This window comes from Centruroides vittatus, unplaced genomic scaffold (genome assembly GCF_030686945.1).
Source record: "Centruroides vittatus isolate TY-2023 unplaced genomic scaffold, ASM3068694v2 contig_1154, whole genome shotgun sequence".
Classification (NCBI taxonomy): Eukaryota; Metazoa; Arthropoda; class Arachnida; order Scorpiones; family Buthidae; genus Centruroides; species Centruroides vittatus.
In genome coordinates this window covers 1470382-1486495 of record NW_027120741.1, presented here as the reverse complement: position 1 = coordinate 1486495, position 16114 = coordinate 1470382, and the positions used below count along the sequence as shown (strand labels likewise).

Sequence of the window (16114 nt, the reverse complement as noted above, 5' to 3'; positions counted from 1 at the left end):
ATAACAAATCATGGGAACTTCAATGCTGTTGTGTTAGTAAAATAAACGATTACTGTTAACGTATATAAATAACTTTATTATAATAGAAATGTAACTGTGTGATAATACAACGTAAGGTTGTGCCTTCAGGTCTAAGTGTTACTACAGCTAGTGCATGACTGACCGAAGACAAAGGAACACGACAAAGGTCAGAGGTGTGGGGTCACCTAACTAGGTCAAGGGGCAATTCAGTGTGGGTTACGCCCTGGAGGTTTACATACATGACAAATGCTTATCTCAAAAGATTTGGCATTAAGGACATGGACAACTGCTCATGTTTCATGCAACACTCAGCAGACTCAGGACTGCTTCCATTACCTATTTGACTGTCTTCGATTAAGAGTGGAACATCATGATTGGTCACCTTCTTTACAAAAGGTTCAACTGGCCTTGCCCTGTTGACAAGTTCCTGAACTCCAGCAACACTTGTAAAATCTGAATGACTTTTTGTTAACCACTGGTGCTCTGAACTCTCCTTCTACTATGTAACTTTTGTAGATACTCTCATATCGTTTTGCTAAAGCTCTGTGTTTATTGTATCACCTCTTTTTACTGTATCATCAATTGCATTTGCTGTTATTTAACCAATGTTCTGTATCACCCATCAGGGCTTTTGTTGCTTCCATACTATCAATTGTATTCGCTCGTTATGTTTAAGATTCTATTCGTGTGATTTTGTAACCATACACACGCATCAATTTTATTGTCTCTGGGATTTTTTATGTTTAATTGCATGCAAACTTTTCACTGATTGGATTACTATTATATCACACTATCTGGAATATGTAATACTCGAGCTTCGAATGCTCCTTGCATCACTGTATGCAGTGTTTTTCACGCTCTCATATATGCATTTATTACTGTTCAAACCATTGGTTACTGTTCTAATTTTACCCACACAATTGTAATCATCTTATGTAACAACTTGTTGTATATGTATCATGTACTACTTGTCTGTAAATGTATCTGTACTTGTAATTGTTCATAATTTTAAATAAATGTGATGCAGGACACCCTGACTTACCAATTCCCCCTCTTCTTCTCATACCCCTCTCTACCCTTAGGCCTGGTACTCACATGTGGCAACGGATGACGGAAACCGTCAACGGAAACGGTTGCCATTCCGTCGTCTTTCCGTGTCGCATGTACTCACATGCGGAAAATGGTCTACAATTGAAACGCGCGCCATCTGCCAGTTGTAATTATAAACAGCTATCGAGAGTAGATGAAAATGGTGCCGACGAAGACTGTTTTATTATATCAGTTAAACTTTTTAAGTTTACTTACAATCCTATCTCAGATAAAAAAGCCACAGAAGCGAAGGTTTTGGGTACAGAAAATATTTCGATGCCGTTCCAAATTAGGAATTTCGAATACTTTGATACCCGAATTAAGATTACACGATTCCGAATACTTCATGCAGTAAGTACAGTACATCTATTTGACATTAATATTTAATTCAGATAGTAATACAGTATAGCGAATAAATGAAATATATTTTATCTAAATATAGGTTTCTCCGAATGCCCATTGAGACATTCGCGAAGTTATTGCGATTAATTGAGCCTGACATTACGAAACAAAATACCTGATGGCGTGATGCAATATCAGCTCACGATCTACTTTGTTTGACATTAAGGTAAAATTAATTATTTCATACTATAAGTAGTGATCGATCTCGTTATAACCATCTCGATGTTGTCACCTTTATATTTTAAAGCTGGATTTTAGTTTTGGAAGCGTATTTAAAAACATATTTTTATTGAGAAAATGCATTATTATTGACATTTAGAAAATGTATAGCATATTAGAACTTTTTATATATTGTAATATTTTGTATTTAAAAAATAAAAATACGAATTATAATTTATAATAAAAAATGAAATGGATAAAATAATAATGTTAACCTATTACCTATAATACAGAACCAAACATTTATTATCTGTTTATATAATTTCTATAACAATAAAAACAGTTGGCCAATACTATAACAAAGTAATAATTATTGTTAGTTTGTTATTAATTTGTGTGATTTGCGTTTAAATTTTATCATGTACAACAATATAAATGGTTATTTATTTCTAAATACAACAAGTTAATTGAATGTGACAAAATGGAGATGATAAAATGATGCATTTAGTGTATACATTTCATCATATTTAAACTTCACTTAAAATTCTAGGTTTCTTGCTACTGGAGAGACTTTTTGAAGTCTGAGCTATACTTTTCGAGTGGGAAGAACAACAGTAACTTCAATAGTGAGAGAGACCTGTTTTGCCATCTGGAAAAAACTGAAAGCAACGTATATGAAAGTACCTCGGACGGAAGAGGAATGGCAAAACATCGCTGATGAATTTTTGGAACGTTGGCAACTGCCCAATTGTTGTGGCAGTATCGATGGCAAGCATATTGTTTTGCAGTGTCCTGCAAATACTGGATTGCTAAATTATAATTATAAAGGGAGATTTAGCAAAATATTAATGGCTGTAGCAGATGCCCATTACAAATTCATTTTTGTTGATTTTGGACATTACGGAAGGGAGAGTGATGGAGGAGTTTTTCAAAAATGTACATTTGGGAAAAAAATAATAAGTCAGACACTTAATCTTCCAAAAGATGCTAATTTGCCAAATTCTAATGTAACTTTCCCTTATTACTTTGTGGCTAATGAAGAATTCCCCTTAAGGAGAAATATAATGAGACCATACCCTCGCAAATCTCATTTTTGTCATACAGAGCGTATTTTTAATTATCGTTTGAGTAGAGCTTGGCGTGTTGTCGAAAATGCTTTTGGAATTTTGGCATCACGTTTTAGAATATTTTTATGGGCATTGAATTTTGACGAAAATATAACATTGCCAAAGATTGTTGCTGCTTCCCTTGTGTTGCATAATTTTTTATTAACAGAAAGCAGCACTACATACTGTCCGACAGGTTTTGTCAATACAGAAGATTCAGCTCATTTAGTCAATCCGGGACAATGGCGGGATGAACAAAAACATTTACATAAATGTGGTAGGCAAGGATCCAACACATATAGCAATGATGCAAAAGTGTTACGTGACAAACTTGCCCACTATTTATGTAGCGAAGGTGCCGTCGAATGGCAAGATAGCTGTGTATATCGAGGCCTTCGTTAAATTTTTATAATGTAAAAATATCTGTAAATATTGTTTTGTATATATAAAAGTAATGATTTATTTTAAAAGTATATGCTAAATGATTTACTTATTGTGTTGTTCATGTATTTCTTGTTTCCAACAAATAATTCAGTGTTTTTCAATACCTCATGTCTATATTTGATAACCTTCATATAAGATTACAAGAATTATCACAAAATCTGTTCTTTTTCATAAGAACTATTATCAGTTCCTTTGATATATTGCCAAATTTTTCTGTATAGTTGAAATTAATTAATATGGTCTGTGTCCAATAATATTGAAATTTTATCAAATCAGAAGTTTAATAAAGCCTATAATTCAGTTATTCTAATTTACAAACTTACTAAATATCAAGCAGATCAGCTACTCAATTCTTATAAAATACACATGATCTAAATCTAAATAGATTTAGATCAGTGTTTCTCAAACTTTTTGGACCGCGACTCCCCTTCTGCACTTAAAAATTTCAAAGGATCCCCGAAGAATGAGTATGTGTCAAAAAGCATCCCAGAGGGAGGGGGTTAGGCTTGTATTTAAATATTTATATTCTTTTTATTATTTATATGTGCAATTTATTTAAGTAAAAATTATTTTATATAGTTTTTATTTCTGTTATTTCTAAACATGAATCCATAGTAAATTTATAAAATATTTGAAAAAATTGATCTAGAATCAATTTTTCAGTGACCCCCAAATATTTTTTACGACCCCCTTGGGGGTCGCGACCCTTACTTTGAGAATCACTGATTTAGATAATGTGCATTTTATAAGAATGTTTAACTTTTTTTTAAAAAGACTGATTTGTTTAAAATGTTACATAAAAGAAATGCAAACTCATTCTAGTAAGCATAATTGGGTTGACCAAGATTCTTATATTTTGGATATGATTTTCTAGATCTGTTTGAGTTTGATGAAAATGAGCTCTTAATCCAGATCTCATGGATGTAATTGAGTTTATGGCAACTTTGGGTATTCTTTATTTTCAGGTTATCCTTTGAAGAAACAAGTGTTTTTTCATGATCATTCTATGATTTAGTTATAATTATACTTTTTGTTATTTAATTTGTTTCAAGAATTCTAACAAATACTAATAAGTGTCACATTTTATTTCCCCCAAGTAATATATTAATCTTTATACAATATTGTTTATTGACTGATTATTATTATTTTTCAAGTAAGTTTTAAATAGGAAAATTTAAAAGAAATTTGTAACATATTGTATAGCATTTAAATTTATATTCCATACTTTATAATTTCACAAAAAGGTTCTTTGAGATAATTTTTTTCACAATATCTGAATTCTTCCTTCTTGTCTATTACATTTGTACAAATGAAGTAGACACAATACAAATATGTACTAAAATATTGAAAAAACATTAACAAATTTCCTGAATGTATTCTGAAGATGCTGTGGAGTGGCTGTTTATATCAAGGGTTATATTTTAAATAGCCTGTTAAGGAAATTTATAGTGTAAAAATGAAAAATATATGATAACTTTTTGTGTATATAAAATTTTTTATTCTTTCAAGTATTCATCTTTTTCTTCTAATTCCAACATCATAAATTCAATATTCTTCATGGCATAATGCCTGTCTTTTTTATTTAAATTGTGAAGTCTAACATTTAGACTTTTACAAAAGCAGTCTACTCTGTCTTCTTGTGTTGTTTCAGTTAAAAGTTTAGATGTTTCACTAAAAGTTTTTAGAGCAACATCCAACATGTCTTGACTTTTTTTTGTCATCTTCTGTTTTTTCTTATAGGGGCTTTCGGGTTGAATATTCTCTTCAGATGTCTCATCTCTGTAATAATAACAGCAGTTGTTATTATCTATTACAATTATTTATTATAAATTTAAAATATTGTACAATTTCACTTACATTTTACAAAAAGGTTCTGTTGTATCAGAAATGTTGATACAATCACTACTTTCAATGTGTGCTGTGATTGCTTCATCATTTCCTATAGTGCTGTTAAAATAAATTGCCATCATTATTTCTTGATAAATGATTAGTACACTAAAATTTTATTTAATGGTTTTTTTAAGTAATGCACTATTTTAATATTCTAAAGAAATCACTGGTTATTCAATTCTATGTTTGAACTAAGAAATTAAAATACTAGTATAGAATCATTGCAAACTACTACTATAATCAGTTTTATTAATATCTTAAATACATTATATATTAATTATAACTTATAATCATCATACCTGTCTGCCTGTAGTAAAACTGATCCGAGAAATCCATCAATATATTTAAATAAACTCCAATTTGTGGAGTATATTTCTGAAGTACTTGCGCCACTCACGTGGCTCTGGCGCATTTTTCTCCTCTCCTTTGTGTACCTATCTCGGTGGTTTTTCCACCTTTTCTCGGCATCATCCCCTAATAACATTCAGTAAATTTCATAAAATTGGTAATTACATTAGTAAAATTAAAATATAACAATTAAAAAAAGTTATAGTTTCGAACTAATGTTAAATCATTACTCACCACTAATTCCAAACTGCTCACCAATTGCAGTCCATATTGTTTTTTTCAGCGTCGTATCTTTAAAATCTGTACATTTTTTATCGTACAGACACGGATATTTTCTTATCATTTCAATAAAATATTCGTTATTGACCATCACACGCTTTCTGTTCATGTTGACTGCCATTATAGTTTGAATGCCCACGTGATCTTTATGACGACATTGCTAAACAGCCTTCCTATTGGTCTAATTTTTGCCGTTTCAGCTTTCTGCGATGGCAAAGGTTGAAAATTTTCAACTTCGTATTCCGTCGACGTCGACGTCAAAAGTGATGTCATTTTGCCGTTCTGTCGATTGTTTCCGTCGTCCGTTGCCGCATGTGAGTACCAGGCTTTACCCTCATTCCTCACTTCCTTCCCCATTTCTTACACCAGGTAATGCCTTTGAGTGGTACCTGGTCTTCACCCCCTATTACTATACTATACTACTACACTATCTTGGCATCCAGATTGGCCAGCAAGAATCATGTGGAGAGGATATCTGCTTGGTGGAATATAAAATGTCAGGATCCACATGTGGTGGACACTTTTTGTTTTGCTTTGTACTCATTGTTGATACCTACAACCTGCCTGTAAACTAAAGAGAGATAGCGACAAAAAAAGACATTTCACGTGAAAAGATGGCTGTACCGTCCCATTACCCGAAAGGAGTTGTGTAAAGTGATCCAGGATTGGAAGAAGTAATCCATCACATAGTAATCCATCCCCATTGGAATATGAACTTTCAAACATCAAACAAGAATGTGCTTAAAGAGGATTGGAGGGAGCTTATTAGTTTTCCATTTCCTTGTTTCTATACGTTCAAGAAGTGTATTGTGAGTAGGTGGTTTTTCTTTTTGTTACGCATCTCTCGAGTTTTGTGTGTTGAGGAGTGCTTAAAGGGAGAGGAGAAGAGGAAAGGGAACATGAATTGTGTAGTAGTTTGTGGTGTTAATGCTGTGTATTGTAAATTGTCAAATGAATTGTGAAATGTATAATAGTTTGTATTTTATGTATATCTTGTGAATCATCAAAAGGGAAAAATTAAAAGCCCCAATTTATCATTAAGCCAACTCATTCATTGTTCTTTCTTTAGTTCTGCAGACCCACACTCTACAGGACTCTCTGCAATTGATTGTAAAAATTCTTTAGTGTTTTGTCACATGGCCCTTCATCCAGCAATTATATATCAATGGTAATTGATTTTAAAATTACTATTCAAGTTATTACCTATACATAATTTAAAATATAGCATGGGTTGTGCTGAGAAATATTTTAAATGTAACCAATAACATAAGTATTCCATTAATATTTAAAATCTAATAGTTGATGGAATACTTTGCAATTTTGAATGTTTGTTTGCTATAATTTTGTTTTTTGAACTGTGGTGTTAGAACCTGATATGACTATTTGGTTATAGTCAAGAACATTAGCTTTGAAATAAAATTATATTGATACTTTGCTGAAGTTAAAAGTTTATTTGCAGTTACTGTTAGATTTTACCCATTTAAAAACCATTGTGTTCATATTGTGTATTCAAGAAACATTTAAAAAACAAAATTTGTGTAAACAACTGGTTAATCAAATATTAAAAAGAGAGAATCTTTTACCAGCACAAATTTATTTAAAATGAGTGTTTTTGACTTATAACTAGTCATCATAAGACTGCAAAATCATATTTCTAGGATAATAATGTTTAGAATCAGTCATGCATCGTATTAAAAAATTACAAAAAATTAACAAATTATTTACGGGAACTAACTAAAAAACTATATATGTATATATAAAAAATAAACTGCAATTACAATAAGCTGTAAAAAAATAAGTCCAAACTCAAGTCCAGTATTCCTATTTTTTTTTATTAATGTAATTTTATAAATATAAATAATGTAAATTGTAGTTGTTTAACAGAACTTTTATACTTTAATTTCTGATAATATTTAGTTTTTTTACAAAATAATCATCAAGTGTATATTAATTAAATCATTAAACAAAATATTTTTATATGAAAAATTTTAAATAATAATTCATAAGTGATAAAATGTTATTTTTAAATAATATATATTTTATTTCAGTGAAGAAAATTCATGGGAACCTGTTGAAAATTTATTTTGTCCTAATTTGATTAAGAAATTTAATAAAAAGTATAAGAACAAAAAGCAAGATATAAAAGAAACAAAAAGTAGTCCAAAACCAAAGAACCCTTCTGAAGATACCTCAGGAAAATCCAAGGTATATTAGTAATTATGAGAGTATTCCCAAAAGTAAGGTATCCTATTTTTTTAGAAATACAAAAAAAACGTTCATTTTCAATTATGTTTACATCATTTTAAAGCTTGAACATTTATCTATTTTTCTACATAATCGCCATGTCAGTTGATGCATTTTTGTAGGCGCTGTGGCAGTATTTGTATGCCCATGTCATACCATCTCGCTGCCATGTCGTGTTAAACTGATGAAATTTATTGCCAATTGATGGAAGTGTATGGCGAGTTGTGCATGGAGATGTCCGCAAGTGGTGTAGGGAATTTGCAGCTGGTCGTACTGAAATTTACGATGAAGAAAGAAACGGGAAACCTTCAATTTCTGATGAGACAGTCACAAAGGTTGAGCAAACGATGCACAAAGATCAGCAGATCACTCTGGATGATCTCTGCATTTTGGTTTCTGCAGTTTCCCAAAGCACCATTCATAGATTCTAACAGAAAAGTTGCAATATTGGAAGGAATGCACAAGATGGGCCCCACAACATGATGGCGAGCTGGTATGACATGGGTGTAGCGCTTCGCTGCTATTATCTATATGTATATATTTATGTATTTTTTTGTTCGTTTGTTTTATTTTATATTTTTGTTTTTCATTTATGTCGTGTCGCGTATATGTTTTTGTATCGGGTTTTAGTTGTAACGCATAGCCATTTTGTCGTGTGCCCGTACCGTTTTTTGTTGTCATTGCTGTGCCGCGGTTTTTGATTGGCTATGTGAAGGACCACGTGGGAGGGACCGAGCACCCAGATGGTGGGAAATAAAAACGTGTGTCTTTCACATGTCTGGACTTTTTTGATCTGGGATCTCGAGCGGTCAAGGGACTAGAGAAAGGATTCGAAGCAGAGCAGTCGATCAGGAAGAGAGGGAACAAGAATTGGCGAGAGAAAATCCAATTCCATCCAGCAATCGTTCTGCCCTCCAGATTAAACAAATATTGAAGAAGAGCCTACGAGCACCTTGTTCACGAGTAAGATAATTATTACTTTAAGATTTAACGTATCTACGATTCGGGACGGGTGAAGAGCCACATGTTACTAACAAGAGGAATCTTATTTCGTAACAATGCATAACATGAAATACGACTGTACGTACCAACTTGTAAATATTTGTATAGTTTTTATGTTTTAATCGCGTATTAGTTTTATTTTCGTGATTAATTACTAGTGTAATCACAGAATTGTTGTCATTCTTATATTTGATAAGAACGCTGTTTGCCTGTCTAAATCAGGCAATCAATTCACCTTTTTTTGTAAAATTAATAAACCTTTGTTTGTTCATTTACATGCTTCTACTGACTATTGTTAAGATCCTCATATACCTGGGTATACAGGGTACACGGTTGGGAAACAGGCGATACAATATAAAGAAAAACAAAGGACTTCACACTTTCTCATACAGTGAGGTATTAACAAACATTTATTCCTGGACCCTACAGGCTTATTTATATACATACAAAATTCTAAATAACATGAACATAAATTTACAAACTATTCTATTACCTCTCTGTGGGGTAACAAAAATTTTATAACACCACAAATCAAAAACCTTAACAAAACAGTGTTACATGTGTCCTTTTGTAGTTAATAAGGAATATCTACCCAATTCACACACGTGTCTTCAGGCAGGCCTTGGATGAAAGCGGATTGCTTCACACATTCAAACGGTCTCCAATCTCTCTTCTTATCGTACACGACGATCTCCGACAAGTTCAGTCCAAAGGCCAACAAAAAAAAAAGGTGTCGTCTCCAGTGAAGCTCTTCCCTTTTACACCATTGTTGACGTCATAACTTGCATACGTCAACTTTCACATAACTAATAAGAGACCCGTGAGGTTACACAAAAGGTGAACTCCCGACACAAACAAAAACGGGTGCGAATAATTATACAAAAATTACAACCCGACAAAAAAAAAGAAAGTCTAACATCCATAATGCAGGGGAAATACGGTTACATTAAGTGATGGATCACTACACTATTCATTTCTACTTTTTGGGGTGTTATTCCCTTTCTTTCAAACCCGCAGACCACGTACTTGCGGAGTTCACATGGGCATACAATAACTGCTACAGCGCCTACAAAAATGCATTGACTAAAATGGCAATTATGTAGAAAAATAGATAAATGTTCAAGCTTTAAAATGATGTAAACATTATTGAAAATTTCTTTGTGTTTCTAAAAAAATAGGAGACCTTACTTTTGGAATTACCCTTGTAATTAATGAAAATTTAAGTAATGAGTAATTTCTGTTGTTTTAGTTATTTTGAATTGTTAGTAAAAATATTTTTTGATTCTGTGTATTATTTGAAACATTTAAATGATTTTTATTAAATATGAACAAGGACAGATTTAGGAACAAATATCTGAAAATCAATTTTTAATTTGTATACTAAATTAATTAAAAATAATTATATATTATATATTATTTTATATTATTAGAAGAACAAAAAGCAAGATATAAAAGAAACAAATAGCAGTCCAAAACCAAAGAAACCTGAAGATACCCCAGGAAAATCCAAGGTATATTAATAATTCATTAATGAAAATCTAAGTAATGAGTAATTTCTGTTATTTTGGTTATTTTGAATTCTTAGTAAAAATATTTTTTGATACTATGTATTATTTGAAACATTTAAATGATTTTTATTAAATATGAACAAGGACAGTTTAGGAACAAATTTCTGAAAATCAAATTTTTAATTTGTATACTAAATTAATGTTATTTTAGTATTAATTAGTTTTAATTATATTTTACAATTACTGTCAACTCTGCTTAACAGAGAATTGGATAAGGGAGCAATTGGCTTAAGAGAGTGCTCTTCTATGTTCTCAATTTTCTCATTTACATTAGCAGGACTCATTTTTGTAGGTTTTAATTCCTCAACACAAAGTTGAATTAACATAAGATCAATTCTCATACAATATTCAGAGGCTATACAAATGCTGTAGTGTTCTAAGTTCCCATTACAATCATTCATTTTATTTTTACGACAACTATGTATTATTCTGATCTGCAGAATTATTTATAAGATTATCCTACTGTTGGCATACAATTAAAAATACAAGGAAGGGTAAATGCTGAAACAGGAGTTCTCAGAGAATTGTCTTTCATAATCACAGTCTTCTCCTAGCTGTCGGGTTGATTCAAATCCAGTCTGTTGCCTTCATGATGTTTCCATCTAAATGTCCAGTTACTGCTGATCCCTTTTTGCTTCATCAATAGCACTGAAAAAGAAAAGAGGAGCACTTCTCTCAATCCTTAGTCCTTCCATATCCCTCCTGTGTCCCTTGCTTGATTTATTCCCCCTCCAGGCCTAATGGGTGATGGAACTTTCTGGTGTTCTACATTTGTATACTGTGGTATACTAGGTATGTGGGTAGGGTAAAGGCAGGGGACTTTACACGAATTTTAATGGATGAGGAAATAAAATTTATTCTGTGTAATTACAACTTAGTAGGTCTTGATACAAGAGACTTAGTGGTTTCCTTATGGTAATTTACAATGGCAAATGCATATATACATAAAAATAAAAATACTGTATATACACAACAAATTTAGTGGTTGTTCGACCCCCCCCACTCATATCCTCTGTACAATTACAAGAATAGTTTCATGTGTGATGAGAACACCACAATTGGCTACGATGTTAAAAAAAATAAAAGTCTTACACTTGTCCTTATTAGTTCCCTTGTCACTGAATACTCATTCCTTGTCGATGATTGCTAAATTCACATGGATGGAATTGGGTTGTCTTTTACTTAGTCCAACTTTCTAGCGTCCAAGTCCTTTCACTAGTGACCAATTTATTTCTCACTTGTGGCAGGTATGTAGCAAGCAGGAGACCCCAAATGAGAAGAATGGCTTCCCATGATGAAACATCTGGATTTATACCTCCTGCCATTAGGAAGTACGTCATTCACACATGGTCCACCCTCACTCAATCAGCGGATACACAATATGCACCACATTAAAATGTGATGCCCCGATACAAAACGGAATAGAATGAATTTTCTGCCTCTTTCTTTTGCTCTCCAGAAAACCTAGACATTGTCCACCATATGATCTATTATTGTCCAATTTACGATCAAGATAGACTTATTCTGAAATTAGAAATCTATACGCTTGGATTTAGGTGGCCATATCCACTCGATAAGCTTGTTCAGAAGCCACTGTTTGATGCTTTTTACAATTATGTTCAAAAAATATGGAAGATGAAATTATTTATAATTTCTAATTTCTAGTTTTACATTTTAGTTTTCACTAAAAACCGAATACTAATTTTATGTTTACTTTGTATCATGTATTTCGGTTTATGTATACTTAGTGTTATACACCCATAGGAGTGGTGCACTTATTCAAATAAAAAAAAAGAGAGAGAGATAGAAACAACTACACGGCCTTTCTCCCATGATAAAAAAATGTGTCTGCTAGCATTATTATTCTATCACGTCACACTTGATGGTGTTAGTACAACGAGCGTTCTTAATAGAAACCGCCAAATTAAAGCCAAATTCAAAACTCCACCACTCAATGACATCAAAAAATAAAAATAAGAATATTATGTAAGACGAGAGCTATTATCCCCTACCTGAGTAAGAAATCGTAAGAAATCCTTAACTCCCACCCACCCCAAAATACCTTACGTAATTTATGGACGGCCCCATACATGAATTAAAATGGAAAATATCCCATGCAGTTTTTTTAAATTAGAGAATGAATTTACATTTTGATTTTAATAGTTCATTTATAGTTCTTAATATCAATATACTTCAGTTTTTTTTCATTTCTTCAGACAATTTAATTAACAAATTTAATTAAAAAGTTAATTAAGTAAATATGTTGTTTTGTGGCTGTACGCCATATTTTTGTACATGTATTTTAGATTTAATTAGTTTTAATAATTTTCTCTCCTTCTTAACCCTTCTTTCTAACTTCCTTTGTCCATTGTTCTGGCTTCTGGGAACGCGGGCTTCCCACTCCCCACCCACCAAGGGGTCGTGTGGAACAAAGAGTTCGAGTGGAGGACGAGTAAAATCTGGGTCACGAAGGGTCACTTTTTCCCCGGCCGGACAAGAAGAAGCACGGACGAAAACGGCGAGCTCGTGAGACGGAATTCTACGAGGGCCGAATGGAGAGCCGTGAGGTGAGGATCTGGATTTTCGAATCAGAGACCCCGAAAAGAAATTATAGTAAAGATATTTAGAACATTGACGAACCCAGAGACACGGAGAATAAACCACCAGCCGGCATCGGAGTTCAGCGAGAACAAGGGTACCCCACTGTCCTATCAATTCTTCTCACTTCCTACTTTTATACTTTTCTATCCTTTTAGGTTTAAGTTAGTTAAGAATCGCACGGGTTTTATTAGTATTGTCGGGCAAGTAGTTGCCAAGAAGGTAAGCTACTTGGGTTATTGTTACAATCGGACAACAAGAGAAATTGGACTGAGGGAATCCAAAAAGAACTTATTTGTATATATTATTAATCGCGAAATTAAATTCGTTTTAATTGAATCCACGTGTCTGTGTATTCCTATCGCGCTTCACACTTCACAGTTTAATCTTTATGCATGTATTTAATTTATTTTTTGACTTATTGATAATTAAAAGATGCTTTAATGGAATAGGACTTACATAAATAACTAAATTCCAGGAATGAGTTGCTTACTTTTCCGGCAACATTTGGTGGCAAATAGAGACGAATGTTGCTTTGGATTTATACAATGTATTTATTTTATTTTATTTTTTGTAAATGCTATTCTGTACTTCAAATGTTTATAATTTAGCTTATCTGTGCACTATGCTCTACATTAAACAACAACAACAACACAACACCAGGAAATAGTCAACAATGTACTCTACAAACCAATGACCAGTGTTCTATATTTTGTCTTCTGTGTGTGATGAACTTAAATTTTATAATGTTCTATTCTGTTTGGGGAACTGTGTTATGTGAACTGGGAGTTTAAATTTTTTATATTCATTTCTATTTCATTTCTTGTTTTAATTGGTTTGACTGAGAATTATCATTGTAAATGTTTATAAGCATTAAATTGCTGCGTTATTTTTAAAGGTTTTGCTTTTGTATTGTGCATATTCAGATGGATGGTTTTTCAAAAATTATTCAATTATATTAACATAATAACATGAATGATTTGCTGTTATTGCGGAGCCATTGTTATTGAACAAACATTACTCACAGCATTTTCATTTAGCTGATTGATAATAAATTTCCCTCTAAAGTTATCTTTATTTTTCATCTCCAAGATGATATCCTCATTTCTGATTATGATTAATAGATTTAATAAAATTATTAATTGATTTTTAAAATAATATAACAAAATATATGAATGTATGTATGATTTAAGTAAAATGAAATGAAATTTTAATCTTACTCTTGTTTAACTTAGGAAAAAGAATGAAGAATGTACAGTACATTAATACCATCTCATATTGCAAAAGTTAAATATCCACAGTTTATTATTGTTTATTATGAGAGTAAACTGTGTTGGAGAAATTAATCTGATTATGTATATTTAGAGCCCCATATATTGAAATAAAATGTTAATTAATTTTATCATACTTAAGAAGTTTCTTGCATTTTTATTTCTTTAGTTTTGAAATGGCTTAAGAAAAGCTTGCTTTTGTTATTTAAAAAAATATTATTACATTTAGTTTTATTTATTTCATATTTTAATATATCTTTCATATTTATGTAATGATTTTTCTGGCTGCACTTTTCACTAGAAAATTATATATTAAGTTTGATTATTATTATCTTAAAATGTTAATATGTTAAGATTAAATGTAGTTGTTAAGTAAGAAAATAAAAATATTTGTAGTTTAATCATTTAAAGAAAAATGTTCTAATTATATAAGCTTGTATTCAAAATATTCAGATGATTTACTTCTACTTTTATTTTGATGTTTAAAAATTTTCTATTAATTTGTAATAATATAAAAATTAAAAATAAGAATAAAAGTTTTATTTGTATTTGTTGTCATAAATATTCTATTAATAATGATATTTAAAATGTATTTTAATGTATTTATTAAATATTTTATCATTAAAGGAAATAAAATTAACTTTTGGTTGTAAAGAGTAATTCTAATTAAAGATGCTTATTGAAAGACTATTGGGCAAATCTCAATAAAATTTGTTATACATATTGTCCTGAGTATGTATACCAAATTTTTAGATATAAAAGGAGTCACAAAACATTTTTCACAATTCTTTGACAAGCGAATGGCCATGATGCTCACTTTGCCTGATTGTGCATTATTAAACTCTTCTAATTTGATTTGATTTGATTAAAAAAAAAAAAAAAAATAGATTAATTGTCAGTTTTACATTTCACATCAATAATTGAAATAAAATTATTGCATTTTGTTTCTTAACTCCGAAAATTTATTAGAAAACACATATAACATGAATATTAAGAGACAGCAGCACTAAATTTTTTCTAGTGGATTAATCTTGAATTTTTTTTCCCCAAAAATCAAAATTGTATACTCAAGACAACAGCTTATGACTATCAAATTTTATACATAATAATGTATCTACAGAGGACTCTGAATACCTACTCTTTAATTATAAGTACCCTGTACATTTCACAGTGAAATTAATATGATTTAAATGTAAGAAAATAAAATTATATATTTAATACAAATTTTAACTAAAATACAGTGATAAATAGAATGTCATCTATTGTTATATGATAAAATTTGTGTTTGGAAAAGATTTGTGTAATTTTTTTTATGATCTTAAATTACTATAAATAGTTGGATAATGTTTCTTAGTAATGATATATTTCAATATTTTTTGATCTTAATTTTCACTAGATTAATGCTACATTCATCTAGTAATAAAAAATGTTGGTTTATATTTTGTAAGGTTCACAAGTTAATCTTTTTAGTTAATTATTGAAAGAAAATATTATGAAAATAAAATACATTACTGATAAATATGAAGACAATAATTAATTATTTTTCATTCACAAAATTTGTAACTTTTTATTTTAAAAATATATTTCAAATAGATTTTAAATTTTATTGACAAGTAAAAAAAAATGAGAAATTAATAGCTTAGTTTTCCTTTAATATACTTATAATCTGCTTATAATCTTCAGTATATCTTTT

General features: G+C 30.8%; 1 protein-coding gene across 2 annotated transcripts in view; it reads left to right on the top strand.

The window, feature by feature from the left end:
* Positions 1–14544, top strand: part of LOC136978465 (chromobox protein homolog 1-like) — a 43828-nt gene extending 29284 nt beyond the window's left edge. The window contains exons 3-5 of one of the 2 annotated variants that reach the window (XM_067274180.1): positions 7787–7943; positions 10415–10495; positions 14386–14544. In XM_067274180.1, coding sequence (XP_067130281.1) covers positions 7787–7943; positions 10415–10495; positions 14386–14397 — 250 coding nt within the window. In that variant the 3' untranslated portion in view covers positions 14398–14544. The remainder of the gene's footprint in view (positions 1–7786; positions 7944–10414; positions 10496–14385) is intronic. The other variant, XR_010881229.1, reaches the window with a different exon arrangement.
* Positions 14545–16114: the final 1570 nt, after the last annotated feature.